We start from the raw sequence: 23,445 nt of genomic DNA on the forward strand, positions 1-23,445 counted from the left end.
GAGCCGAGGTTATGTCTGAGGGGGACAGCTGTTACTTATCTCCAGCTGCTTGATGGCAGATCGATTTATTTTTCAAAAGCTGAATATGCAGAATTTTATACAAAAATCCCCAATTTGTATATAAAATGGTTCAATTTTTTAAAATTCATGAAAGCCCAGCCTTGATTTAATAGATCTAGTGATGTTACTATTTTGCAAGGCAGCTTACTCCATGTTTTCAAAAGTTTCAAGTATAGAAACAAATTTATTTGTGTGGAATCAAAATCCAATTCTTGGCTACTTTCAACCATCGTCCTAAGCCTACACTTGAGAGCTACAGCATGAATCAAATCCTTCCTCTCCAAGAGCACTCTTAAAATCAGAAGACGGTGAGTGTGTTACCACATTGACTGTTCATTCTGTTCATTTCAGACATACTCTGTTGTTCTAACCGTGTCTCAAGTATCCTTGGATTCTCCTTCAGGTTGGTCCCAGCCTAGAGATATTCCCCTTAAAATATGATGCCAAGAACCCTCTAAAACACTCTAGGTGTGATTTGAGCTGTGCAAAGGGCATTTCCTCTCTTTTTCTGGTTAAAGTCTAATACTGTGTCACCCTGTTTAGTAAACTGATCACTACATCATAATGAGTACAACCGCAGACTGCCTTAGGTTCTAAAACTGGTTCCTCCACTTTTTAGCTGTGAGACATTAGGCAACCGACTTAATTGCTCTGTGCCTTGATTTCTTCACTTGTAGAACAGGGACCTACCTGTGGGGTTGGCATAAGAATGAAGTGGTTTGATATATGTAAAGTACTTAGAACAGTGTCTAGCTATGAAATCGTTAATAATTAACATTGTTGTAACTATTACTATTATCATCACTATGACCTGTCAGTATGCCATTAGTGTGCTTATCCTGGTCATTAATAAAAATGCCATGCCATGGCCATGCCGAGTCCTGCCTGCACCCTGTCTCCACGCCGCCACTGACTCGATAACCAATACAAAGCTGTCTGACCCTATAATTACTAACCTGCATTCTCCAACTTGTCCTTGAGGGGATCTGCCATGTGCCAGGCACCAGGCATGGAGGACATGAATGTAAAGAAAACACAGTCTTTCCTCTTAACAGAGTCCCAATTCAACAAAAAGACAAATGGTGAAACAGAGGGGTAATCCATAGGAGACAAGTATGCACGAAAAGATACCCAGCTTTGGTTCCACAGTGTCCTATTTAATTTCTCTCAATACCCCAAAATGTAAGGAAACCAGAAGAAACACATTTTGAACATATTTGTAAGGTTGTCATTATTCATGAAGAACTTCCTCTGTCATGCCTTCAAAGTCTATCATGGCTCTTGACTTTCACCTCCCATTCTTTCAAGAGGTATTTGTTGTTTTTACTAATTTGGTGGTATTTTATTTGCAAGCAAAATTACTTATTCAGAAGTCACTCATACTCTAGTCTTTGCTCCCCAGGAGTCTTTAAAATCTGTTGGGGGTCTTTGATCTTATTACTTGACCATGAGTATAGCAACCATAAAATTATAGTCAGCCTTGAAAAGTGTTTACAGAATCAATTCAGATGTCTGTGTGCATCCCATTACTGAGCATCTCCGGGCTGGTAGGGAGGGCTGCAATCCTAGTAGCAGACCAACTCTGTGCTTTGCACATTCCCTCAGACCCAGGGACTCTGTTTTCTTTTAAATGCTGTTAACAGAATCTCTTTGATTTTTATTGGTTACAAAGGTTATATTTGCCTTCCTAGTGATCTCATTCTTGTCCAGTGCTGCCACAGTTAAGGAGACTAGGCATCAAAAAGGTGAAATTGCTCAACCCACAAGCGTGCATTTGACCTACATAAAAATGTTCTACGGTCTTATACTTTTTCAGCAGGAAATGCTACCACTTTTGATTGCCTGGTTTTTCAAATTAGCAGCCAAAGATTTCCCTTCTGTTAGTTCAGATACCAAGGATTTAATTACATAAAGTTGCTTAACGTGGCCAGCCTCCTCATAAACAGGTAAGTTGCTGAAAGGTTATCTTGCCAGTATCTGATAATCTCTGGGTCCTGAGCTATTGGAGAAAGTTCAGAAATGCACTAAAGTGGTGCTGGGAACAAGGCCAGATGTTGTTCTGCCATTAAAGTTCCAAACTTGTCACCCTCTCAAGTCCCTGTTGTTTTTGTCACCCAAAGATCACATAATTTGAAACCCTCTCTCCAATCTCTATTTACAAAGGGAAGTTGTATTTCCCTGTTTTTAATTAATTAGGCACATATCTTCAATCAGATTTTGAGCTAACTTAATATAATTACCTAACTTAATATAATTCCGTAAGAATTATAAAGACTTAGACAGATGGTAGAACCTTATTAATGAATCCTACTAAAAATGTCCATAGATTCATGTTACTGCCGTTAGGGAATCCCGGTTGTGAACCACTACATGAAATGTTCAGCTTCACAATCTTGCAAAACCTTTTTGAGTTGCAGGTTTCATGTGTTGCCTCACAACTGAAACAAGTCCATTTTCTTGAGCACTGAGGTGTTCCCCAGTCTGGGCTTTTCTGCCTAGAAAATGCCATTTTTGTAAAGAGCTGTCATGCTTCGTGTCCTTTGGCTTATGATTTAGCTGTTCAGGGAAAGTGCAGGCTGCTCTCGCTCTCTCAGTGCTGTTGATATGTGTTTTTGTTTTATTAAATCTTTAAAATACTGGGCTTGTTTTTTATGACCCCCATATATTCTTTTGTTCGTCTCCATGACTCGTTAGATCACAGTTTTTTCCTCCCTTTGTGAAAATATTAGTGCCTTTCTAAAGAACATCCTGGTCTCCAGAACAGCTGTCTAATAGAAAGGAGGAATGTGCTAGGTCTGTCGAGGCTGTGACTCAGGGGTGCTTCGCTGATGAGAAGGTTCGAGGCTTCTCAGACACGGTCCGCGGAATCGCAGATCCTCCTGCTCTTGCCAGATTTGTTTTGACAAATCTAAGATCAGTTGGTATTAATTACAGAGCTCTTTGTAAAATAAAGGTATCAAATGGTTTATGTTCCAGTTAGAGACAATCGTTTGTGATTGAAAGTTACGAAGAAACCCTTGGTTAAACGGAAGCAACTCCTTGGCCACGTGTGAGCCTTGTATGCTTTTGAGCATGGGGCCCCCACACCCCATGCACAGGTAGCCTAATTCTTTGACCTTAAAGGAAACTCTTCCTTGGCGATGCTGAGGACGAAGAGAGCATCTGACTTCAGGTAAACCTCGCTGGGCCTCATGCTCCAAGGCTTCCCTCATGTTCTGCATCATCTCTACAACAAGTTCAAAGGCTGGGTTTCCATCTCATGGTTCTGTCCCTGCACGGAGGGGACTCAAAAAGTTTTAATTAATCTTGGATACAACTTGGCTACCCTCCTGATGTGAATCCCCAAATAAAACAGGCCATGACATCCAATTGAACTTGTTCCTGTGCATACAGTATCTCGCAGCCCATCCTGTACTGTTAGTTTTGGCAAGTACACTACAGCATGTAATAAATCATAGAAGGAAAAAGCTTTTTGGCCTAGCGTGGTACAGCCTGCTGTAATGTTAGAATACAGAAAGCAGTTCTGTTTTTAGACATCCTTTTACTAACCCAGCATTCATAATTTATGATTTCACTGTAAAATTCCTGCAACACTACACCAAAACTAGTGCTGCCCTTTAATTAAATGTTCTCGGTAGGAAAAACGTGAAACTGATGTGCAAAACATCTCTCTGTGCACAGTGATTGATAGTGATTGCATCTTTATGAACCCAGCCTAAAGGTCTCAACTTCCTGATGGGTGAAGCAGTCTATAGGGCCACTTCCTGAGTCTGCCTGGCGGGTATCAGTCACTGCTAACAAAATTGGAAATAATCTGGAGGCACAACTTAGAAATATTGAGGTTTTAAGCCTGCAGCTGTCTATACTTTGTCACAAGCCTACATGACCTTATTCCACATTTCCATAAGAACCAATGACCAGACTCCATGCAGTGCCCGCACACACGTAGGGTGTAACGCAGAGAGTAAAGGGTCAGGGAGAAGGTCTCTGAGGGATCCCAGTGTGTCATATGGAGGACAGGAGGTACTTCCAGCCCTGTGGGTGCAGGCATAGGACATTGTAGCCATTATAGCCTCTTGGACCTTAAGCTGTTACATTTTCTTAAATTACTTTTCAGGAGTTCTTTTCTTTTCTTTAGCTGAAAGTAGACAAATTTAATTTTTTTTAAATAGCACTAAACATTAGGAGACTAAAATCCCAAGCCAGGTGTTCCCCAGGTCATCACTGTTTCTCCGTTGATTTTGCCCACCCTCAGCTAGGTAGTTAGATCAGCCCATGTTCCTAGCACCTCACTGAAAGGTAAGATGGGAGTTCCAGTATCTGAAATACTTCCGCTTCCTGGAAAGAAAGGTAACAGATCTGTCCGAGGTGGTAGTATGTGTTAAATGAGCTCTTTGCTGTTAAGTTCAGCTATTTTCAGTCATACTGATAGCAACCAAAACAGAAGCTTTGTGCAGTCCGGTCATTGAATCATCTTATCGGTGCCTCCAAGATGACTTTTTTCTGGAGCTATATTGATACAATGTGTGTATGTTATTTTCTGGTGTTTTTGCAGATTTGGGCCAGGCTTAGTCATCTATTGGTACGGATTTATCCAGGAGCTGGACTGCAACCGGGAGAGGGGCATCCTGCTCAAAGCCAGTTTCCCCACGGACATTGTCACCTTATGCCATAGCATAGCTTGACCCCGAAGATCCTGGAAGAGGAGCTGGGAGGAAAAGGTGAATCCGGAAGCAATTTTACTTTCCTGCAGTGTAAACTCCTGGCAACATCTGCCCTGAACTTCAGCTGAACTCTTGCTGCCCATGGTCACACCACTACCTCTTTAGACAAACATATCAAGAGTTTCTGTTTTCCTTCATCCCTTGCTGATGTGAACAGCCAAGAACTACAGACACAACCCACTCATTATCAGCATTTCTGTCTCTGTCAAACAGTTAGTTTATAGATAGTCATAATCTTTCTTTCTTCCGGATGGTTTCTCTTTGTATGCTGAACAAAAGAAAAAATGTGAAGACTGAAAGGTGTGATTTTTCAATTCTCCTCCCAGTTACCGAATCACCCTCTTATTTTTTTTTTTTCTTTTTCAAAGTCTCTATTCATTGTCTCTCCCTCTCCCTTTCTCTTCAAGTGCACTCACAGATACCCAGTGTTGCATTACCGTCATGGAATAATCTAGCATAAACCTGGAAAAGCTGAAGGCAAGAAGCTTGAAACGAACATTTTGCGCCTACCTGCAGGGCTCCGGGAGACCTAGATGGCAGCTGTGCTGTGTGCTTATTTTGTCCAGTCTCTACGGCTTCCTGAGTTCTGTGACATTAGGCCAAGCTGCAAAAATATACCTGATGAGAATTTCCTCTTTGTTTAATGCTTATTTGAACACCAAACATTTTACACTTAATCTCATTTAAAAGCATTAGTTACTTTGTATCTAGAAACCACACTCATGGACTGGGGTCCGAGAGGAGAGCACTGAAGCTTAGTGCCCCACTGAGAAGAGTTGCTCTTTAAACGTGGCTAGTTGTTGGGATGTATGTGAGCCACTAGTACTTTTATGAGTAAAATTTTTTAAAAACACATTTCGTACCCTGCTTTGTATATGCGTTTTTACATCACCATAACTATATAACTAACACTCAAGTAATTTAGGCATTAGAAATGTTCAGCTTTGAATGAACTAAGTGTACCAGAAATAAACCTAGGGCAATTTTTAAATAAGCAAAATAAAGGAGATTTTGTATTTGTTCACTTTAATTTATTCACTTTTATATACTATAAACCAGATTTTAGTCTAAAGCAAAACATCAATAAATTAATAATAAACCTATCTTTTGAGAAGTTAATCTGTACCCAAATTGTATTTAGTAAAATATGTGCTTCTATGCTAACAAAATATAGTAACTTTTATAAGATTGAATAGGTTATTGTGGAAATATTAATAACAATGTAACTTCTGCAAACAACCTTAGGTTATATACATTGCTTGGTTTTTTAAAAAAACTAAATATATCCTTTGTACTTTGTTCATTTTGCACCTAAGGAGGTTTGCAAAAATCTGCCTGCTGTTTTGCCTTTCAAAGGATACATGTCAGGTCCAAACCTGTGGATTTTAACGCTGTAGCGGGCTGCCTTAAATCAAAAGAGAGTGGAAGAAGATGAAATGGTGAAGATGTATCAGGCAAACTTCTATTTCAGTATAAAATTCATCAGACAGGTTTTGTGAGTGACATAGAATGATTTGAAACCATTACTATACTGCCTTGATACACACACACTTTAAACAAAAATGTTGTTAAAAGCAGGTTTCATGGCCTGCTCTAAACTGCTTTTTCTTCTTTAGGAATAAATTACATTTATCTGCACAGATGTTGAAAATCCTGTTAAACCCTTGTCAAAGATTTGTTTGTTTTACATTAAACAAATTTATGATGAGCGTGCACAAATAAATTAAAAAATAAAAAAAGTGCTTGCGTGTTGTATTTATTCATCTACCTGGCGCCCTGACATAATGTGTTGTGAGAAGGTACTCGTGTTCCCCAGCAAAGCCACCACCTCCAATGAAGGAGCCTTGAAAATTTGGCTCTTAAAAGTGAGAATGAACCCAGCAGTAAAGTGTACATACTATGAGTTAGTCAAAAGTAAGTTTTTCACACACAAAACTAACAGATTATTATATGATGTACTACTTTTGGAGGGATGTGAGGGAAAACGGAGTAATGTTCCCAAATTAAAAGCTTAAAGCCTCCTTGATTTTTTTCTTTTCTGTTAAAAATACTTGTCTGTGTTCCGTCTCTATGTGTTGTTTGCTTGTTTGGTTTTTTAGTTTAGACAATGTTTATATCAGCCCCGGAAAGTAGGCATGGGGTGACAACTTATTTTTATTGCTGTCGTCATTATAGCGTTAACGTTAAAGCCAAATCTTGTTTTATGCAGCATTCTGCACACCGTGCTAATGAATTATGCCAAGCCACAAAGCAGGAGTGGGTGGAAAACGTAAAACTAAATGATGTTCTCTGTGACATATATAGACTTGCCAAGCATCTGCCCTCACAAACACATAAGGGACCCATTTGAAACCTGGAGAGGGCTCAGCTCAAAGCAAAGCTTATGCAGTACTGATATTTAAGGTGACTGCATAGACTTCTTCCCACCCCCCGATCTATGTAGTCCCCCAAAAAAATCATAAACAAGTAAGAATCCTTTTTTTTTTTTTGCCTTCTAGTGAGGTGTATGTCAACTCTTCAAAACACTCCTAAAATCCCATATAAAAGAAAAGGCTTGGGGGTCTAAAGTAGAAAGCTGGACCTCCAGGGGAAATAATTTTCTTTTAACCATAGGTGTGTGTACCTGCTCATTATCTGCAAGGTTTGATTCCACCCTGGATAAGATGATAAATTGTTGGTCTTTGGGGGGTGCATGAACTCATTCAAGCCACCAGGGGATTGCTTAGAGCTCTGATGAGGTAATCTACTAAATGGTCCCTGGTGGGCCACACTAATTAATGCCAAAGTGAATGGTTAATTCACTTGCCTCTCCCGCTACACCCATTGGTTCCTTTTCTCTTTGGAACCCAGATACCTTAGATGTCTGCTCTTTTTAACCTGCTGCCATCTAAAGACCTAGTGTTTTGATTGAATGAAATCTTTACTGCTTCCCTATGTTTCTTCCCTTCCCTTCGCATTTTTCAGTCATCTTCCACTTCACTAGCCTTTGCCAGTTTCTTTCCACATGCACATGTATTCTGCATTTTGTCACTACTCTTTGGCTCTTTTTCCCTAGAAAATGATCCCACGACCAAAGTGTATTCTATCTAAGTCCTGATGCATATCTCTGGTGGGGAGTGGGGAGCAATTGGGCTAATCTCTTTGGGGTAAGGCATGACCTCCACATCCTCCACATGCCAAAATATTCAAGTGCGTATGTAGCACCTGAAGGATCATAAAACTTTTAACTAAGATGATAACATTTTACAGGGTTACATACGGTATGAAGTTTATGCCCTCAGCAAATGTTTAGGCAAAAGGCATCCCCCAAAAATATAAGTTTTATTGCTACTTTCAACCTGGGTGGTGGTGTTCGGCTGATTAAAATTATGAATTAAAATAGTAAAATGTCTGTATGATTTAGTTAGAGAATCAACCCTAGCTCGTTCATCTTGGGGGAGCTTGCCATTTTCCGTGTGATCTGATGGGAGCAAGTTGTTTCAAAGTGTAACTATTTTGTGACAAGATGGAAGGAGAAAAATCTCCCAGTGGGCACATTCTTGATTGGGGTTAAGGAAAAAAGCAAGCTTAACTAGAAAGGAAACTAAAAGGCGAACAATAGGAGTTTGCGGGCAATGTCTCCATTTATAGGAAGCTCCTATCTGAACCTGTCTGCGTCAAGTGTCTCTTAGGTTAAGGAAGGGTCACCTGTGACAAAGTTTGGATCATCTATTCTTTTTACTCAAAACTAACCTTACTATACGTAGTAAACATGGTCTGAACCTGTTTTATTAAGAACACGCCTGGATTCCAAAGATTAAATAAGGAGATGGAATTATGAATTAAATAATAACCAGAACAGCTTGGGTTCCCCTTGTGTTTCTCACTTTCCTGCTATTGTTTTGAATATGGCTGTGAGACAAAGAGCTGCTTAGGTCAAGCACTATAAATTACAGTTTTCATACAATAGTAATCCACTAAAATGATTTCAAAGCTTGATCAAAGTACTTCAAAAGGACCTTTAAAACTTTTCCACAGTACAAGGAGAAGGGAAATGCTCATTTGATGCCTTAATTTGTTTCAGTTAGTATAGCAGATTTCAAGCTGGGTATCATACCCACTTTGTACAAAATCCAACTCATTGGTTAAATACATCCAACTTGTTCTTATTGTTGTTTCATGTATAAGCAAAGGAGATTTAAGTTTTCTGTTAAATACATCCAACTTGTTCTTATTGTTGTTTCATGTATAAGCAAAGGAGATTTAAGTTTTCGTCTAGTTAACTGGAACAACTAAACATTTGCAGTCACTGGTAAACAAAAGATACACATAGTAACATTATAAAATAAGCATAACATACCTTGATAGTATTTAGTTGTGATACTCAAGGTATTAGTTTTAAGACTGTCTAACTCCCTGCACTTAGAATAAAGTGGATCTCAGTGGATTTATTTGGCATTTCAGTAATCATCATGGCAACAGATATATTTAATTTCTCATCCCTTTTCTCTCATCGCTGGGATTTATCCTGAGCTGTCTGCTTTCGTAGGCAAGGATGATGGGAAGTACCCTAGTGATAAGCTAAGCAAATCCTAGGCTCAGCCGTACATAAGGATAGTGTGGACTGCGGCAACAATGTCAGGCTCAACTGAAGACCCATGGTGCTATGTGACAGTAATTTTTAGTTTTTAAAAGGAAGGTCATTTTGAAATGCTGACATGAAATATAACCAAGTCAATTAAGTAATAACAGTTGAAGTTCAGAGTTTAATTGAGGGCCAAACATGAAGCCAATGACCATTAACCTAAAGTGGTCATTAATTCCCCTGGAAACTGCTTTGGTTAAAGGTATTTCTAGAATAATTAGCACTTTTTCTCTTAAAAAAAAAAAAAAAGAAAAGAAAAGAAAACCCTTTTGTCATTTTTTACATTCAACACAAAAGAAGTTCAGAAATAAAAATTTAGTGAGTCTGTAGTAGCCTTTATTTTAAAATTTTAATAGAAGTTCTTTTATAGGGCAAATCAAAATTTAGATAAAACCACCTCTTCTCAGCAAGAAACCATAGTCTTTTAAGTAAACTGAAAGTTGCAAGCACCCTTCATTTGATAGCTTCTTATTTATCTCAATTGTTGACTTATATGTTTCTGTACTTGTTTAATGCAAGATTTCCAACTAGATTTATAAGCTCCATGAGAGTACAAACTACACTTATTTCATTCACTTTCTATCCTCCAATGCCTAACAAAGTTCCTGGCACAGAGCAGGTGTTCAATAAATGTTGAATGAACAAATGAATTACTGTTAAATGTATTAAAAATATGTCCTCACTTGCATTAAGCAAATAATTGGAAACTTTTAACTGTTTCTCATTTTCCTTAGCTAAAAAATAAGTGTATTTACTGGAGTCAGAGAAAAGCATCATATGTGTTGATGTTAAAGAATTACTTTAGAAACCCCTCAAAATCTGAAATAAAGCAAATTCATCAACAAGAATATTTTAGGATGCACATTTAGCTTTAAGGGAAATTTATTTATGTAATTTTGTTGCATTTGACTTAAAGTTTGCCTTAGTACATTATTGTTTACCCCATATTGCTAAATGAGAATATTAAAAATCTTATCTTTCTTTTTTTTTTTCAAAGAAAGGGCTTATCTTTATTTTTACGTTTCTATTTAAAAAACAATTTCCTTTCAAATCATATCAGGGCCCCAAATCAAATGTGTCTACAGACAAGTTTTGGGATATTCAGTGGGGTTATTACATTAGCTACAAATGATACTTTTAATTGCTCACTTTATAACGCTGAGTCGATGGCAGAGGGCTTCCTGGCGGTAGCAGTGGCTGGCTGGCTCAAGAGAGGAGGGTTCTTTGGTCATTTGCCAGCAGGCTCTGACCTTTGGAGAGATACTGTCCATGAACTGCTCGGTGGGTGTTTCCTTGTTAGTCATTAATTCAGAGTATATTATTATTTGAAAGCCAAAAGCATTTGGCATATTTCCTCATATTTTGGAAACTTCTAACACAAAAGGAACTGGAACTTCCACATTTCTTCTTTGCTCTGCCAATTTCCCAGGGCTTAATTTGTTGGGGCCCTTTGGTGTGTGATTCCTTCCGTGAGTATCTGGAGAGAACTAACCCCCAGTACAGACTATCACTGAGACGGGGTCCTCTTTAACTCCACGTAATATTTCTGTCTTTTATTTCTAGCATTAAAGATATGTAAGGTACAAATATTTATTGAGTCCCTAATGTGTATGTAGAAGCATTTGAGGTGCTGTGGGGATTTTTTCTTTAATGTATCAGTTATTTAATTAGATTCTTGGTAAAAAAAAATTTAGACCACCAACTTGTGGAGATAAGCTCCACTCATCAAGGCAAACACAGATTGCAGGTATCCCTGCAGCTGAGGAATAGCTTGGATTTTTGATCAAATTTGCAAGCCCACAGCTTTCTGATCGACCTTGTGCTGCTCTGTAATCTCGTATTTCTCTTCCTTTGTGTGGAAGATCTCACCTTCCTGCTATCTGGGCTTCCACAGCTGCTTCTTGAAGTAAGCATCAGTGAGATGTTTGGGATCTTCATATTGCTCATACCAATTTTTGCAGAGGTAGTGATGACAAATTTCCGGTGAATTCCTCGCAGAGGCACTCAATTGAGGATCAGAGGTACAGTCACAAGTAGCAAGCCACTGTCGGCTGCTTCAGGGAAACCACCCCCTTGCCTCTGTGGATGCCCACTGGGGATGATCAGAATGGTCCCGGGAGGGATGCTAGCTTGCAATTCACTCACATGCTGACCAAAGGGGTCTTTGCCGCGTCTCAACAGCTTTCAAGGCACGTCTTTAGTAGGGTAATACCTAGACATTTTGCGAAGCATACCAGCCAAGTACCACCATTCCTGTCACCATCAAATGGCTTTGAGACAGTGGCAAGAACCTTCTCCTTTTTCTTTTTAATCCTGGATTTAGTGGCTGAGTACTGCCTCTTGCACATGGCCTCTCCAAAATACACAGCACATTGGGAATATCTGCCAATCCCTCTGATGAGAACAGGATTTTAGCCACAGCGGGGCTTCCCTTCTTGGGCTTCTTAGCCTAGAGGTTACCCTTTTTCATCTTGCCACTGGCATCAGTCTTCTGGGCTTCAGGTTTCTTCTCCTTACTATCCAGCTTCTTAACTTTTTCATCTGCCATCTTGTAAAATGGGATAGAGTGAGAATCTTTTTTTTAATGCAATAAAAGTTTCCTCTGCTTGAAGAAAAGTCACCACTTGTCAAAATGAAAAGAACACAAAAGATTTGAAAATTTCAGAAAAGGTCATCACAACAAGAAAAGGGAAATCTATGCAGCTTTTGCTAAGATATTTTAACTTTGGGCAGCAAATAGTTTTCTATTTGCTTGTGATGGCTGCATTCACTGCTATGGAGAAGGATTCTGAGGATTCAGTTCAGCAGGAAATAAGGTGGTGATCAATATAGGCACTGCTCTTTGGAATGGGTACTGATCACATGGGTGCCACATCCTATTTTACATTCCTGCTCCGGAGCATTCATGGTCAGGGCAAGTATAAATAAATTCTAAGCATTTGGAACAATTCATACCTGTTCATCGGCCTAAGTAATAAAACAAGCAATAACTGGTTCTATAACATCAAGTGAAGTGTCTGTCTATGGCTCAGATAAGCTAAATATGTCAATAGAAACAGGATTTAAAAACTCAAGATAAACACTGGAAGGTAATTATTATTCTCTGCAAATGGCTACAAGTTAAATGATGTTATTGATGAAAAACATTGGGTTTATATTTTGGCTCTGCATAAGAATCGTGAGATTTGGGGATTATCTTACATTAGATGGTCTTATACACTTCTTCATATTGGGGGTTTGTTTTTGGTTTTTTGTTTGTTTTTTCCCAGTCAAACCAGACTAGGGATTCAAGGTCAGCTGCAGACTCTGCCTTCTTTCTCTTTCATGGCCTTTGTATCATCTGGTATCAATTTTCTACTTAGTATAGTGCATTTTTATGAAGCAGTGATTGTGTATAATATTGGTTTTACAATATGCTCCCAAAAAGAAGTGTTAAAATATTTTCAAGGACAGAGAAGATTGGTATGTTTTACTTGGTAATGCAGTTTTGTTAATATACTTACCATTAAGGCATAAATAATTTTGCTTAAACCTTTTAATTGTATCAGTTCACTAATTCTGGCAGCTAAAATAATGACAATCATTGCACGTGGAAAATTAGTAGGTAAAAATGTAAAAGTATTATATTTTGTGCTAATTGAAATAGAAGAATCCATCTTGGTTTTCAGAGTTCCAATTTTTAAAAAAGAAATTTTGAAATAAATGAAAAAATAGCAATCCAACATAGTAGGATAATCAAAAAGCAGAACAACAAAAGATGGCAAAGTGTACATGAGCACATCACATATTAATGTAAAACCCAGTATTGGCAAATTCTTCTCATCGTACTTGTTTCTCCATTATCTTTGAAAGGGTTTCCCAATGACAAAGCAGGTTAAAATAGCAGATGGGATGTAGAATGAGCAAAGACACTCATGTGAGAATCAAGTTACATTTTCAGTTGGCTTCTTGACAATACCCTAGGAGGTGTGTGGAAAATAAAATTGAGCCATTAACAAAGGTGAGAGGAGTTTGAGTTATAGACTCAGAATTTGAGAATTGGAAGGCACCTGGAGCCTCAGTTTACAGATGAGAACATTGAAGTCTGGAGAGATGGGTGACTCGTCCCAGGTCGCATAGCTATCTAATCAGAAGCAGGGCAGACTGTGTACCTCCTCACCTCCCATCTACTGTCCTTTCCCCCATAGGCTAATAATTTATTCCCAAAGGAATTTCAATGGCTTAAGTTTACTGTTTACAAAGTAAAGAGTCATGGTATATTTTTTAAGGAACATTCCGAACCTGTTTTGACTGGGCCTGTGATGCCCTAACCTCTGTAGTAGAAATCAGCTTGTTTCTGGCAGAAATAGTTATCATTTTATTTACACTTTCGTATCCTAAAATCCTTAACATTTGTTGGCAGTTTCTATACATTGCCATTTAATCTAAGAATGAATTTGGAAACATTAAAGACATTTTCCACCCATATGGCCAATTTACATATTAACTGGATTTCTCTTCCACTGGAAAAAGATCCACAGATATTATGTTTACCTTCTCCTCTTCCTGTAAGGATAAGGTAACATTTAAACCAACAATAATTCAAGAATGTCTTACTGATCATCACCAAGAATGACTAGCCTATAATATTCTAGAAGTGTATCCAGTAGAGCCTGGTGGCTGAAACACAGGCTTTGATAATAGGTTAGAATCCCTGCCTCTCCACTTCCAGGTAACCAAACTCTCTAAAAGCTTCACTTTCTTCATTTGCAAAATTTAAATAATACCTATCACACAGGACTATTATGAGGGTTAAGATTAGTGCTTAATATATCATAAGTCATAGCTGTAATAAAGCTATCATATATCATATTATATTATGTATTATATAATTATTAATCATATTACTACTACCATGGAGGGTTTCACTTAGTAAACGATACTCAGCAGTAAAAATGTGTGTTTTCTATGTGAATGTAGAAATCGCTATGGGGTGAATAGCTTGGCTTACTTTTCTAAAGTTCACTTAGAAAAAGCCGTTTTCCAAAGTTAAGAGACAAGCAAAACAAGACCCTCCTTCAAGAGTGGGCATATGTTAAGTTGATTGTTTTCACAGACAGATGTCTAACTTAACATTCCTCTGCTCAGAGGAGGAGCTCCAAGACAGTGAGCTCATGTTTCTTTTGATAGTGACCATAGCCTTTGCCATAAATATAGCTGCAGGGGCAGCACGGCACAGGAACCAGCCAGTACTTACGCACCTGATTGATGGCCCAAATCCACCCTGCACAAGATGAGCCCCCTAAAGGTGCACAGGTTTGTCATAATATAAAAGCTTTCTTTAAGGGGATTGAAATACCCTTGTGAAATACCTTCTCCGGGTCATTTCTTTTCAGTGAAAGAAAGCATAAAATGCTATTTGAATTTGATCTTTGAAAAAACAAAAAGGCAAAGCAGAAGGAATTTGGGGACATCACTAGTCTGTTTTAGGATTCTTTCTCTGCTTGATGGTTGTAACACTATTTGGGGTGGATTTTTAAAAGACATGACTTGCGACAGCACATCACCCCTAAATATAAACCTCATTAGATCACAGGTAAGCTGAGCAATTTCTAAACAATTGAACAAGTACTGATGCTCCCCTTGCAAAACACAGGGCAGTTTCAGATATTGGAAGCAGACTCTGAATCAGCTTCTCCTTGGCAGGGAAAACACTTGAACCACGATGCTGGGTGTGGGAAGTGTGAGTCCTTACATCTGGGGACTTAGCAACTAACTAAGCTTCCCAACACCAGGTAAGCAAGTAGTCCTCTGTAGCTTATAGAGGACTTAACTAATTTGGCTTTGCTTCTTGTAGAAGTTGCTTACTTTACAACAGTAAAGGAAACTTGAGAGAACACTTAAGACTGAAGAGAATGATTTCGGTTTCCATAATATATTCTATCTGAAAACTAAAAAATAATCTTTAAAAAAATAAACAGGGAAAATCATTCTGTGGTTTTCCCTTGTACACATTAAATAAATGTATATGCCATTTCTCCTATTAAAAAAATATTAAAATGAGTGTCCACCCATCATGAAAATTGAAAGTTAAATTGTAGTATGAATTGCCCAGACTAACCTGCTATCAACACCCAAAGAATGTCTTTTCATAGTTTGTTGTAGTATCTCAGCAGACACTGGAAGACAAAGATAGCAAGTTGTGGCATATCAGTAGGCTCCCTTGGATGTTCCCTCGAAACCTCCAAACAAAATTAGGGGATGAGAACAACTGAAAGGAAACTGGTGGTGAGCATTGCTTTCAACGTGGTGTGCCCAATGGCCCCTTCTCTTGCATGGGTATTGCATAAGTTATGAAAGGGAGAATTGAATAGAAAAAAAAAATCTCTTTTTACTCACAAATAGTAAAAATTAGCAGAACAGAAGTAACAGTCCCTGAGAATAACTTTGCAATGGACCCATTTAGCATGGTAGACTTTGTGGTATAAAGATAATACAGACTCTTTCATTAACTGAATTGGAGAGTTTCAGATTAATTTACATCAGACTCAGCCTGGCATCCTATCTGGTTAAAAAACATTAAACCTAAACTAATGGCCAATAAACATATGAAAAAATGTTCAACATCACTAATCATCAGAGAAATGGAAATCAAAACAATAATGAGATATCACCTAACCCCAGTGAGAATGGCTTTTATCAAAAAGTCCAAAAACAATAGATGCTGGTGTGGATGCAGAGAGAAAGAAACACTTATACACTGTTGGTTGGCCTGCAAACTAGTGCAGCCTCTATGGAAAACAGTATGGAGTTTCCTCAAAGAACTAAAAGTAGACCTGCCATTTGATCCAGCAATCCCACTACTGGGTATTTACCCAAAGGAAAAAAGTCATTTTATTAAAAAGACACTTGCACTAGAATGTTTATTGCAGCGCAATTCACAATTACAAAGATGTGGAATCAACCCAAGTGCCCATCAGTTCATGAGTGGTTTAATAAAGTGTGATATATGTACACCATGGAGTACTACTCAGCCATAAAAAATGAGTTAATACCTTTGCAACAATCTAGATGGAACTGGAGACCATTCTCCTAAGTGAAGCATCACAATAATGGAAAAACAAACACCACATGTACTCACTATTAAATTGGAACCAGCTGATCAGCACTCATGTGCACAGATGGAAGTAAAACTCAACAGAAATCATGCAGATGGGAGCGGGGAGGAGGGGATGAGTAAATTCACACCTAAGGGGTACAATGTACACTGTCTGGGTGATGGGCACACTTGTAATTTTGACTCAAGTAGTACAAAAGCAATCCACATAACCAAAACTTCTGTACACCCGTAATATTATGAAATAAAAAAAAAAATCAAACAAGATTTCACACCCGCGCACGCACACACTCACACATACACCTACAAAGACATTTTCTTTCCCCCTTCATGAATAGTCTGGGAAATACAGTCTTAAAGAAATTAAAATAAATTGTACCAGGGATTCCTTAGGAAATTGGTTTTGAACTAAAATACAGTTGTCATTATTGTTGTTGTTATCATTATGTTATTTAAGTGCTGTTGGGGGCCAACATTGAGTAGATGCCGATGATAATGTGTTCACTTTTTCCCCCTTTGTTTGCAAAAGCTGGGAGATTGTGAGAAAAGATGCCTCCAACATTAACACTTCTTGAAGGCCTTGGCATCTGTACCTCTTTTCCACAAATTAAAAAAAAAAAAAGTTCTGACTTGTAAAGAGCAGAAAACCTTAAGAGTTGATTAGAGCCAAAGGTGATTTTCCAGGGAAAACAATAGCTGTTTTGTGCAGACACCCCTCCACAGCCTGGAAATGCAGAGTTCTTGAGAATAAAAGAAAATAGAATTTCCTTTTGCAAAAAAAAAAAAAATTAAGCCTGACACAAACTGCCCTGAAATGGCTAGATCTGATTAGTACCTAAAATTGATTTGAGTTTATAACATGGTGAAGTCAAATTACAGAGTCACCAAAAATATTCAGTTCATTAATTCTTCTAGCCCATCAGCATTTGTTGATATAGTTGGAGATGGGATGAGGAAGGGCTTCTTGCCTGCTGTAGGAACCATAGTACCCCATGTGCTGGAATTGGAGGCTCAGCAGAGACAGCCCAATTGGTCCTCCCCATCAAGGATGGGGAGTCAATATTGCCACTTGGGGAGGGCTCAGATCAATTCCAGAGCAGCTAGTAGGCCCTCAGAATTAAAACCCAGAGAGAGAGTTATCTGTTCCTGAATGCCTACAGGAGAGAGAAAGGACATGTGGCAAACACAATTCATTGTCTACACAAACCACTCTCACACACACACACACACACATCCGCCCTACCTTCAATTTTCCTAACAGAATGTGTTTTAATCAGGAGTTGGAAGAAGATGCTTTATCACACGTGGACTGGTCCTATGATGAACAAGCAATACCATTGTAGCCAGTGAGATAAAAGTGAACACCTATGTTGAAGTTTCTGAGAAAGCCTTTCTTCCCTGATAAAAGGAAAGCCCCTTTTCTATCATCCTCTCCCTTTCAATGTAAGGATGGGAAGGTTATAGCTGCAGTGGCCATCTGAGACTGTGAGGAAAGGACTAAGAAACCACCAGAGCCACTGAGCCACGGCAACACTGCTAATCCTCAGCCTCCTTGCCATGTGAGAAGAATAAACTCTACTTGTTTCAACTATTATCCATTAGATATTCTGTTACTTGCACCTGAAAGCCTTCCTAACTGACAAAGGAATCTTGTGAATTTCTAGAACAGGGCCAGTGATAATGTCTTATTCTGCACTGTGGGAGAGATCTGGCTGAAATGTCTAATGAAGTTACTGATTGCTCTAGACATAGCCAGAAGCACTGATCTCTAAGAAATCTGAAATTCTGAGAGGGGGAGGATAGAAGTTAATTCCTCTTGGAGAGGGGGTGGACCTAGTAATTAATTCTGCAGTACCCCCATCAAATGCATCCTATAGTAGGACAAAATATTGATCTTACTAATCTAAAATGTAGATAATAAGGGAAAGCAGTGTGGAGTATCTGGGAACTCTCTGTACTATCTTCACAACTTAACTGTAAATCTAAAACTATTAAAAAATAAAAAGTTTCTTTTGAAATAAAAATAAAACATAATAATAGATAAAGAAAATGGGTTTTTATATGTGAAACTAATTTGGATGGTAATATTTTACTTTACATGTGAACAGCTTTTGGGGCAAGTCTCTTCACTTATCTGGTCATTTCCATGCCTATCCCTGTAGAGCTACAGCACTTCCTAAAAATGTGAAAGGGATCAGGAATTTCTGTGCCCATTCAATAGATAAGAAAACAGCCATACTAGAGAGGTGAAGTGACCTGGAGAAGGTCACACACTCATTAGCGACAAAGCTAAGAATAGGCCTGGCCTCCCATGAAGAGAGCTTTGCCCTTTCCTCTCTCCTCTTAAAATGGCAAGACACTTTTACAAAAGCTCATGGAAACAGGAAATTTTCAATTTGGTGGAAACTATTCAGACAATCTGGTCACAGAGTAATAAGTCAAATGCTATGAGGTGAACAATCTAACTTTTCTCTTTTAATTTTATAAAGAACATAACTGGAAAATCAATCCACTGAGCAAATGACTATTGATATCCCAATCATCCACAAACCTCCACTTTCATCAAACCTTAGCAACTTATTGTAACTCATGGCACGCTTCAAATCAAAGATGGCCTTTATACAAATCTATTCTTAAATAAATCTAATCATATTCATTAGAATAAATGTATAAACAATGAGCAAAATTATCACGTTTCAATTAATTTCTTATATATAAAATATTCATAGTCTGAAAGCCATTAGTTTAAATCTCTACATAAATTACATGATATGATGAAGTATGAGCCAAATATTGTCCAGTGAAGATATATCTGAATCCCTGTTAGGCTGTATAAAAACCTTGCCTAGTGTCACACTGGAACACAACTCCTTTGATTAACAAAGCAAAATAAAACAGAAGCTATTATATCTACCAGGAGAGGATGAAGAAAAATGAAGGCTAGAATATTAATAACTTCACCTAATAAAAAACTAGAGACTAGATACCAGAGACCATCAAGTGTCTCTTCTTGCATTTCAAGGCGAGACACACAGCTGTCACTCTGTCTGTTCTCCAACAAAGTGTATCGATGGAAGATTGATTAGTGCCAGTGAGGAGAGGTTTGCTGTTGACACCCTTCATCGTCTGTGATTAGGCCAGTGGACTCAAGAGTGGGGGCATTCACCCCAGAGGATTTGTAAGAAAACTACATTAGAACCTCTATTTACTTTTTAATTTTAAAAAAAGTTAATATATTTGACTAATGTTGCCAACTTTTGTAATATTTGCAAAGAAATATTAACAGTATGTAAACAATTGATAAATAAATACACACAGTTTGAGTGTGTACACAATTTTTTCCCCTGACAGCAGCATGTGATCAATAACAACAAGGATCTATAGGTACCATCTATGAGTGTCCACACTCACTTAATACAAATTACACACTGATTTTGACATGGCCGTCCAAATATATTGATCTGCTGTGCCTTAAGTACTTCCAAGGGACATACTCAATTTTCAGATGTCTGGTCTCAATCTGGTAGTAATGTACTAGTGTGGTCTGGGCACCACAATCACAGGACACATACAATAGCTGAAGTATGGTGTGCCATTTTGCAAATGCTCAGGTATTACATTTAAAAGATTGATACACTATACCACAGAACAATAAAAATAAGAAATCAACTGACTTCATAATTGTTAAATTCACTGCTTTTCAATTCCCCAGATTATGTAGGGTGTTATGCTACCCACTGGTTAGCAGTGGCATGGTGGTCCATACTAAAATGGGAAGATAGAAAATAAATAAGTAAACCAATGAATGAGAATGTCAATTTTAAATAGTGCCAAGTGCCATGGAGAAAAGAGAATAGAGAGATGTGACAGATACCAATACGGTAGAGGGAAGGGAGCACTTTAGATTATGTGTTCAGAGAAGGTGATGTGTAGCAAAGAGCTAAATGAGAAGGAGCCATTCATGCAAAAATCTGGGGCTGCCCAATCTCAGAGAGGTGATGTCCTTCCTTAAGGCATCTCAACAGAGCAGAAGCTCAAGTTCATGTTTATTCTGCAGGATTCATGCATCGTCTTTTTTGTATGTCAATTTAGTATAATTGTGTATGGGGATGTTTAAAGTAAAATGAGCTTCACTACATGGTCATTCTCAGAAAATCCCAGGATATATTTATGTGTTACCATTTGTAACAACATAACCCCATGATTTTAAAATTTAAAACAGATTTAAGCGCTTTCTCAGTCACCTGGAAACCTCATGCATGTACACAACCCACAGTTCTGCAGTCAGAGGAATCTCCAAGCCTCTTCAAAGCTATGAACCAAACAGACACCACCAAGACTGCCATGCTTTTTTGTTTTTACAAGACCATATAAGCAAGAAGAAATCCTTGCATATGGAAGTCACAAAGCCAAAACCCTGCAACTGCTTTCTCTTCCACTACCAGGAACTGAATTGAGAAATGTGATAAACTCAGTGGCTTCTTAAGAAGTCGCAGACCGGTGACACATCAGCCCAGCAGAATGTGCAAAACATTCCACTATGGAACACCATAATTCCTTCCCTCTCCAAAAAGGAAGGCAAGCAAAGGAGAAAGGAAGAGAGCAGTTTCTGATCGCAAGTCATGCTCCTCTCTTCTTCATTTCTGCAGGAGTCCCACACCCCAAATTCAAATCAAGAGAGCTCAGAGGCACCTTCAGTATCACCAAACGCTTGTTTGCCTGGTACTAATCTTCTCATAGGAGACCATAGCGGAACCAACATGGACTATAAGGACCTTGACCTTCCAACAGAATGTGCCCTGGATGGGCATTTACCAGGGTAGGGATGAGGGTGAGGTATGTGAGGGCACTTGCCTTGGGTGCAAAATTGAAGAGGACCCCAAAAGACTCAGTATCCAATATAAAGAACATCATAGTGAAACATTTTAAAAATCAAAATTCATGCAAAGAAATCTGTAATGAACCAAATATCAAAATTCTAAATAAAGGCAGTGTTACTGATTTCTTGAAAAAAAAAAAGAAAATCTGAGGCTGAGCATTCCAGGCAGAGAGGCAGCATCAGTGAAGGCCCTAAGACAGAAAGATAGTCTGTCCTGTTTGAAAACGACAAGGAGGCTGGTGGCTACAAGGTGAACAAGGAGAGAGGGAAGTACCTACACAGGGACAAGACTGTATATGGCCTCATAGATACTGAGAAGGAGTTTAGACTTTATTCTGAGTGCAATTGGAAGCCATCAGAAGATATTAAGCAGAAAATTGACAAGATCTGATTTACATTTTTAAAAGATCACTCTGGCTGCTATGAGGCAAATAGATTTTAGGAGAAAAAGAGGAAGCAAAGATCAGACAAGAAGCAGGATTATACACAATAGCCAAAAGGTAGAAACAATCCAAGTGTCCAAATGGTGAATGAATAAACAAAATGTGGTATGTCCATGCAATGGAATATCACTCAACCTTAAAAAGAAAGGAAATTCTGACACATGCTATAATGTGTATGAACCTCAAGGACATCATGTTATGTGACATATATTAGTCACAAAAGGAGAAACATTGTATGATTACATTTATATGAGGAATAGACAAACTCACAGAGACAGAAAGTAGAACGGTGGTTGATAGGCTGGAGGAAAGGGGAAAATGGGCATTTTTGTTTAGTGGGTATAGAGTTTCAGTTTGGAAAATAAAAAAGTGCTGGAGATGGAAGATGGTGATGGTTGCATGACAATGTAAATGCACTTAATGCCACTGTACTGCACAATTAAAAATCGATAAAATGGTAAATGTTACATTATGTACAGATGCTCCTCAACTTATAATGGGGTTACATCCCAATAAGCCCATAATAAGTTGAAAATATTGTAAGTCAAATGCATTTAATACAGCTAACCTACTGGACATCATAGCTTAGCCTAGCCTAACTTAAACATGCTCACAGCTGACAGTTGGGCAAAACCATCTAACACAAAGTCTATTTTGTAATTAAGTGTTGAATAGCTCATGTAATTTGTTAAGTCCTGTACTGAAAGTGAAAAACAGAATGGTTGTATGGGTATTGAAGTATGGTTTCTACTGAATGTGTATCGCTTTCGCACCATTGCAAAGTCAAACCATCGTAAGTTGGAGACCATCTGTATATTTTACCACAACAAAAAAAATGAAGAAGTTTGAAGAACAAAAAAAGAGAGACCAGGCAAGAAATGATGGCAGCTTGAACTAGGTTAGTGGAGGTGGATAGATAAGGGATATATTTTGGAGGTAGAACCTAGAGGATTTTGGATAGACTGGGGAAGGCAAAGAAGAGGGAAAGTGAGAAGATAAAAGGACTCAAGAATGACTTCTAGGTTTTGACCTGATCAAGTGGTTAGATGGTGGCACAATTCACAGAGCTAAGGAAGACCTGGGGCTTGTGATGGTGGTGAAGAAGGGTAGAGTAGAAATCTAGAGTTCTATTTTGGATATAATAAGTTTGAGATGCCTACTAGCACACAACCAAGTGCAGGTGTCAGATTGACAGTCGAACATTAAGTCTGGAGGTCACAGGGAAGGCTGTGCTGGAGATAAGAATCTGGAAGTCATTAGTGTATAATGCCCTAAAAAGAGAGTGTAGTGAAAGAAGTTGGCTTTGCCATTACACTTTGCTTGAAAGTTCGAAACATATAATCCAAGAAAGTAGAATAGCTTTGAACATAAAATGCTTAAACAAATTTTTTAACAAGAGAAAATTGAGATAAGATGAGAAGAAAATTGTCTTCAGGAAGCCCCTAAAGAATCCCCCAATCTCCCCAACCCTGGTAAGTGGTTATGTACAAATGATTATGGTCTTTAATATCTCTTCTACTTCTTTTGTATTTACTTTGTAATGATAACTAGCTTTTCTTATGTAGATGTTAGCTTTCCAATTAATATATCCCAATATGTTACACATGTGAATAACATGG

The 23,445-nt window shown here is 38.3% G+C and overlaps 1 protein-coding gene and 1 pseudogene across 4 annotated transcripts in view; one reads left to right on the forward strand and one right to left on the reverse strand.

Annotated features, from left to right (window-relative positions):
* Positions 1 to 6,523, forward strand: part of CDIN1 (CDAN1 interacting nuclease 1) — a 214,028-nt gene extending 207,505 nt beyond the window's left edge. For 3 of the 4 annotated variants that reach the window (XM_045527895.1, XM_045527919.1, XM_045527910.1), the window contains 2 exons: positions 4,616 to 4,781; positions 5,192 to 6,519. In XM_045527895.1, the coding sequence (XP_045383851.1) occupies positions 4,616 to 4,745 (130 nt within the window). In that variant the 3' untranslated portion in view covers positions 4,746 to 4,781; positions 5,192 to 6,519. Of the gene's footprint in view, positions 1 to 4,615; positions 4,782 to 5,191 lie in introns of all 4 variants that reach the window. The other variant, XM_045527902.1, reaches the window with a different exon arrangement.
* Positions 6,524 to 11,098: 4,575 nt separating this feature from the next.
* On the reverse strand, positions 11,099 to 11,956 carry LOC123633045 (annotated as a pseudogene).
* Between the last annotated feature and the right edge of the window lie 11,489 nt (positions 11,957 to 23,445).

This window comes from Lemur catta, chromosome 1 (assembly GCF_020740605.2).
Source record: "Lemur catta isolate mLemCat1 chromosome 1, mLemCat1.pri, whole genome shotgun sequence".
NCBI lineage: Eukaryota > Metazoa > Chordata > Mammalia > Primates > Lemuridae > Lemur > Lemur catta.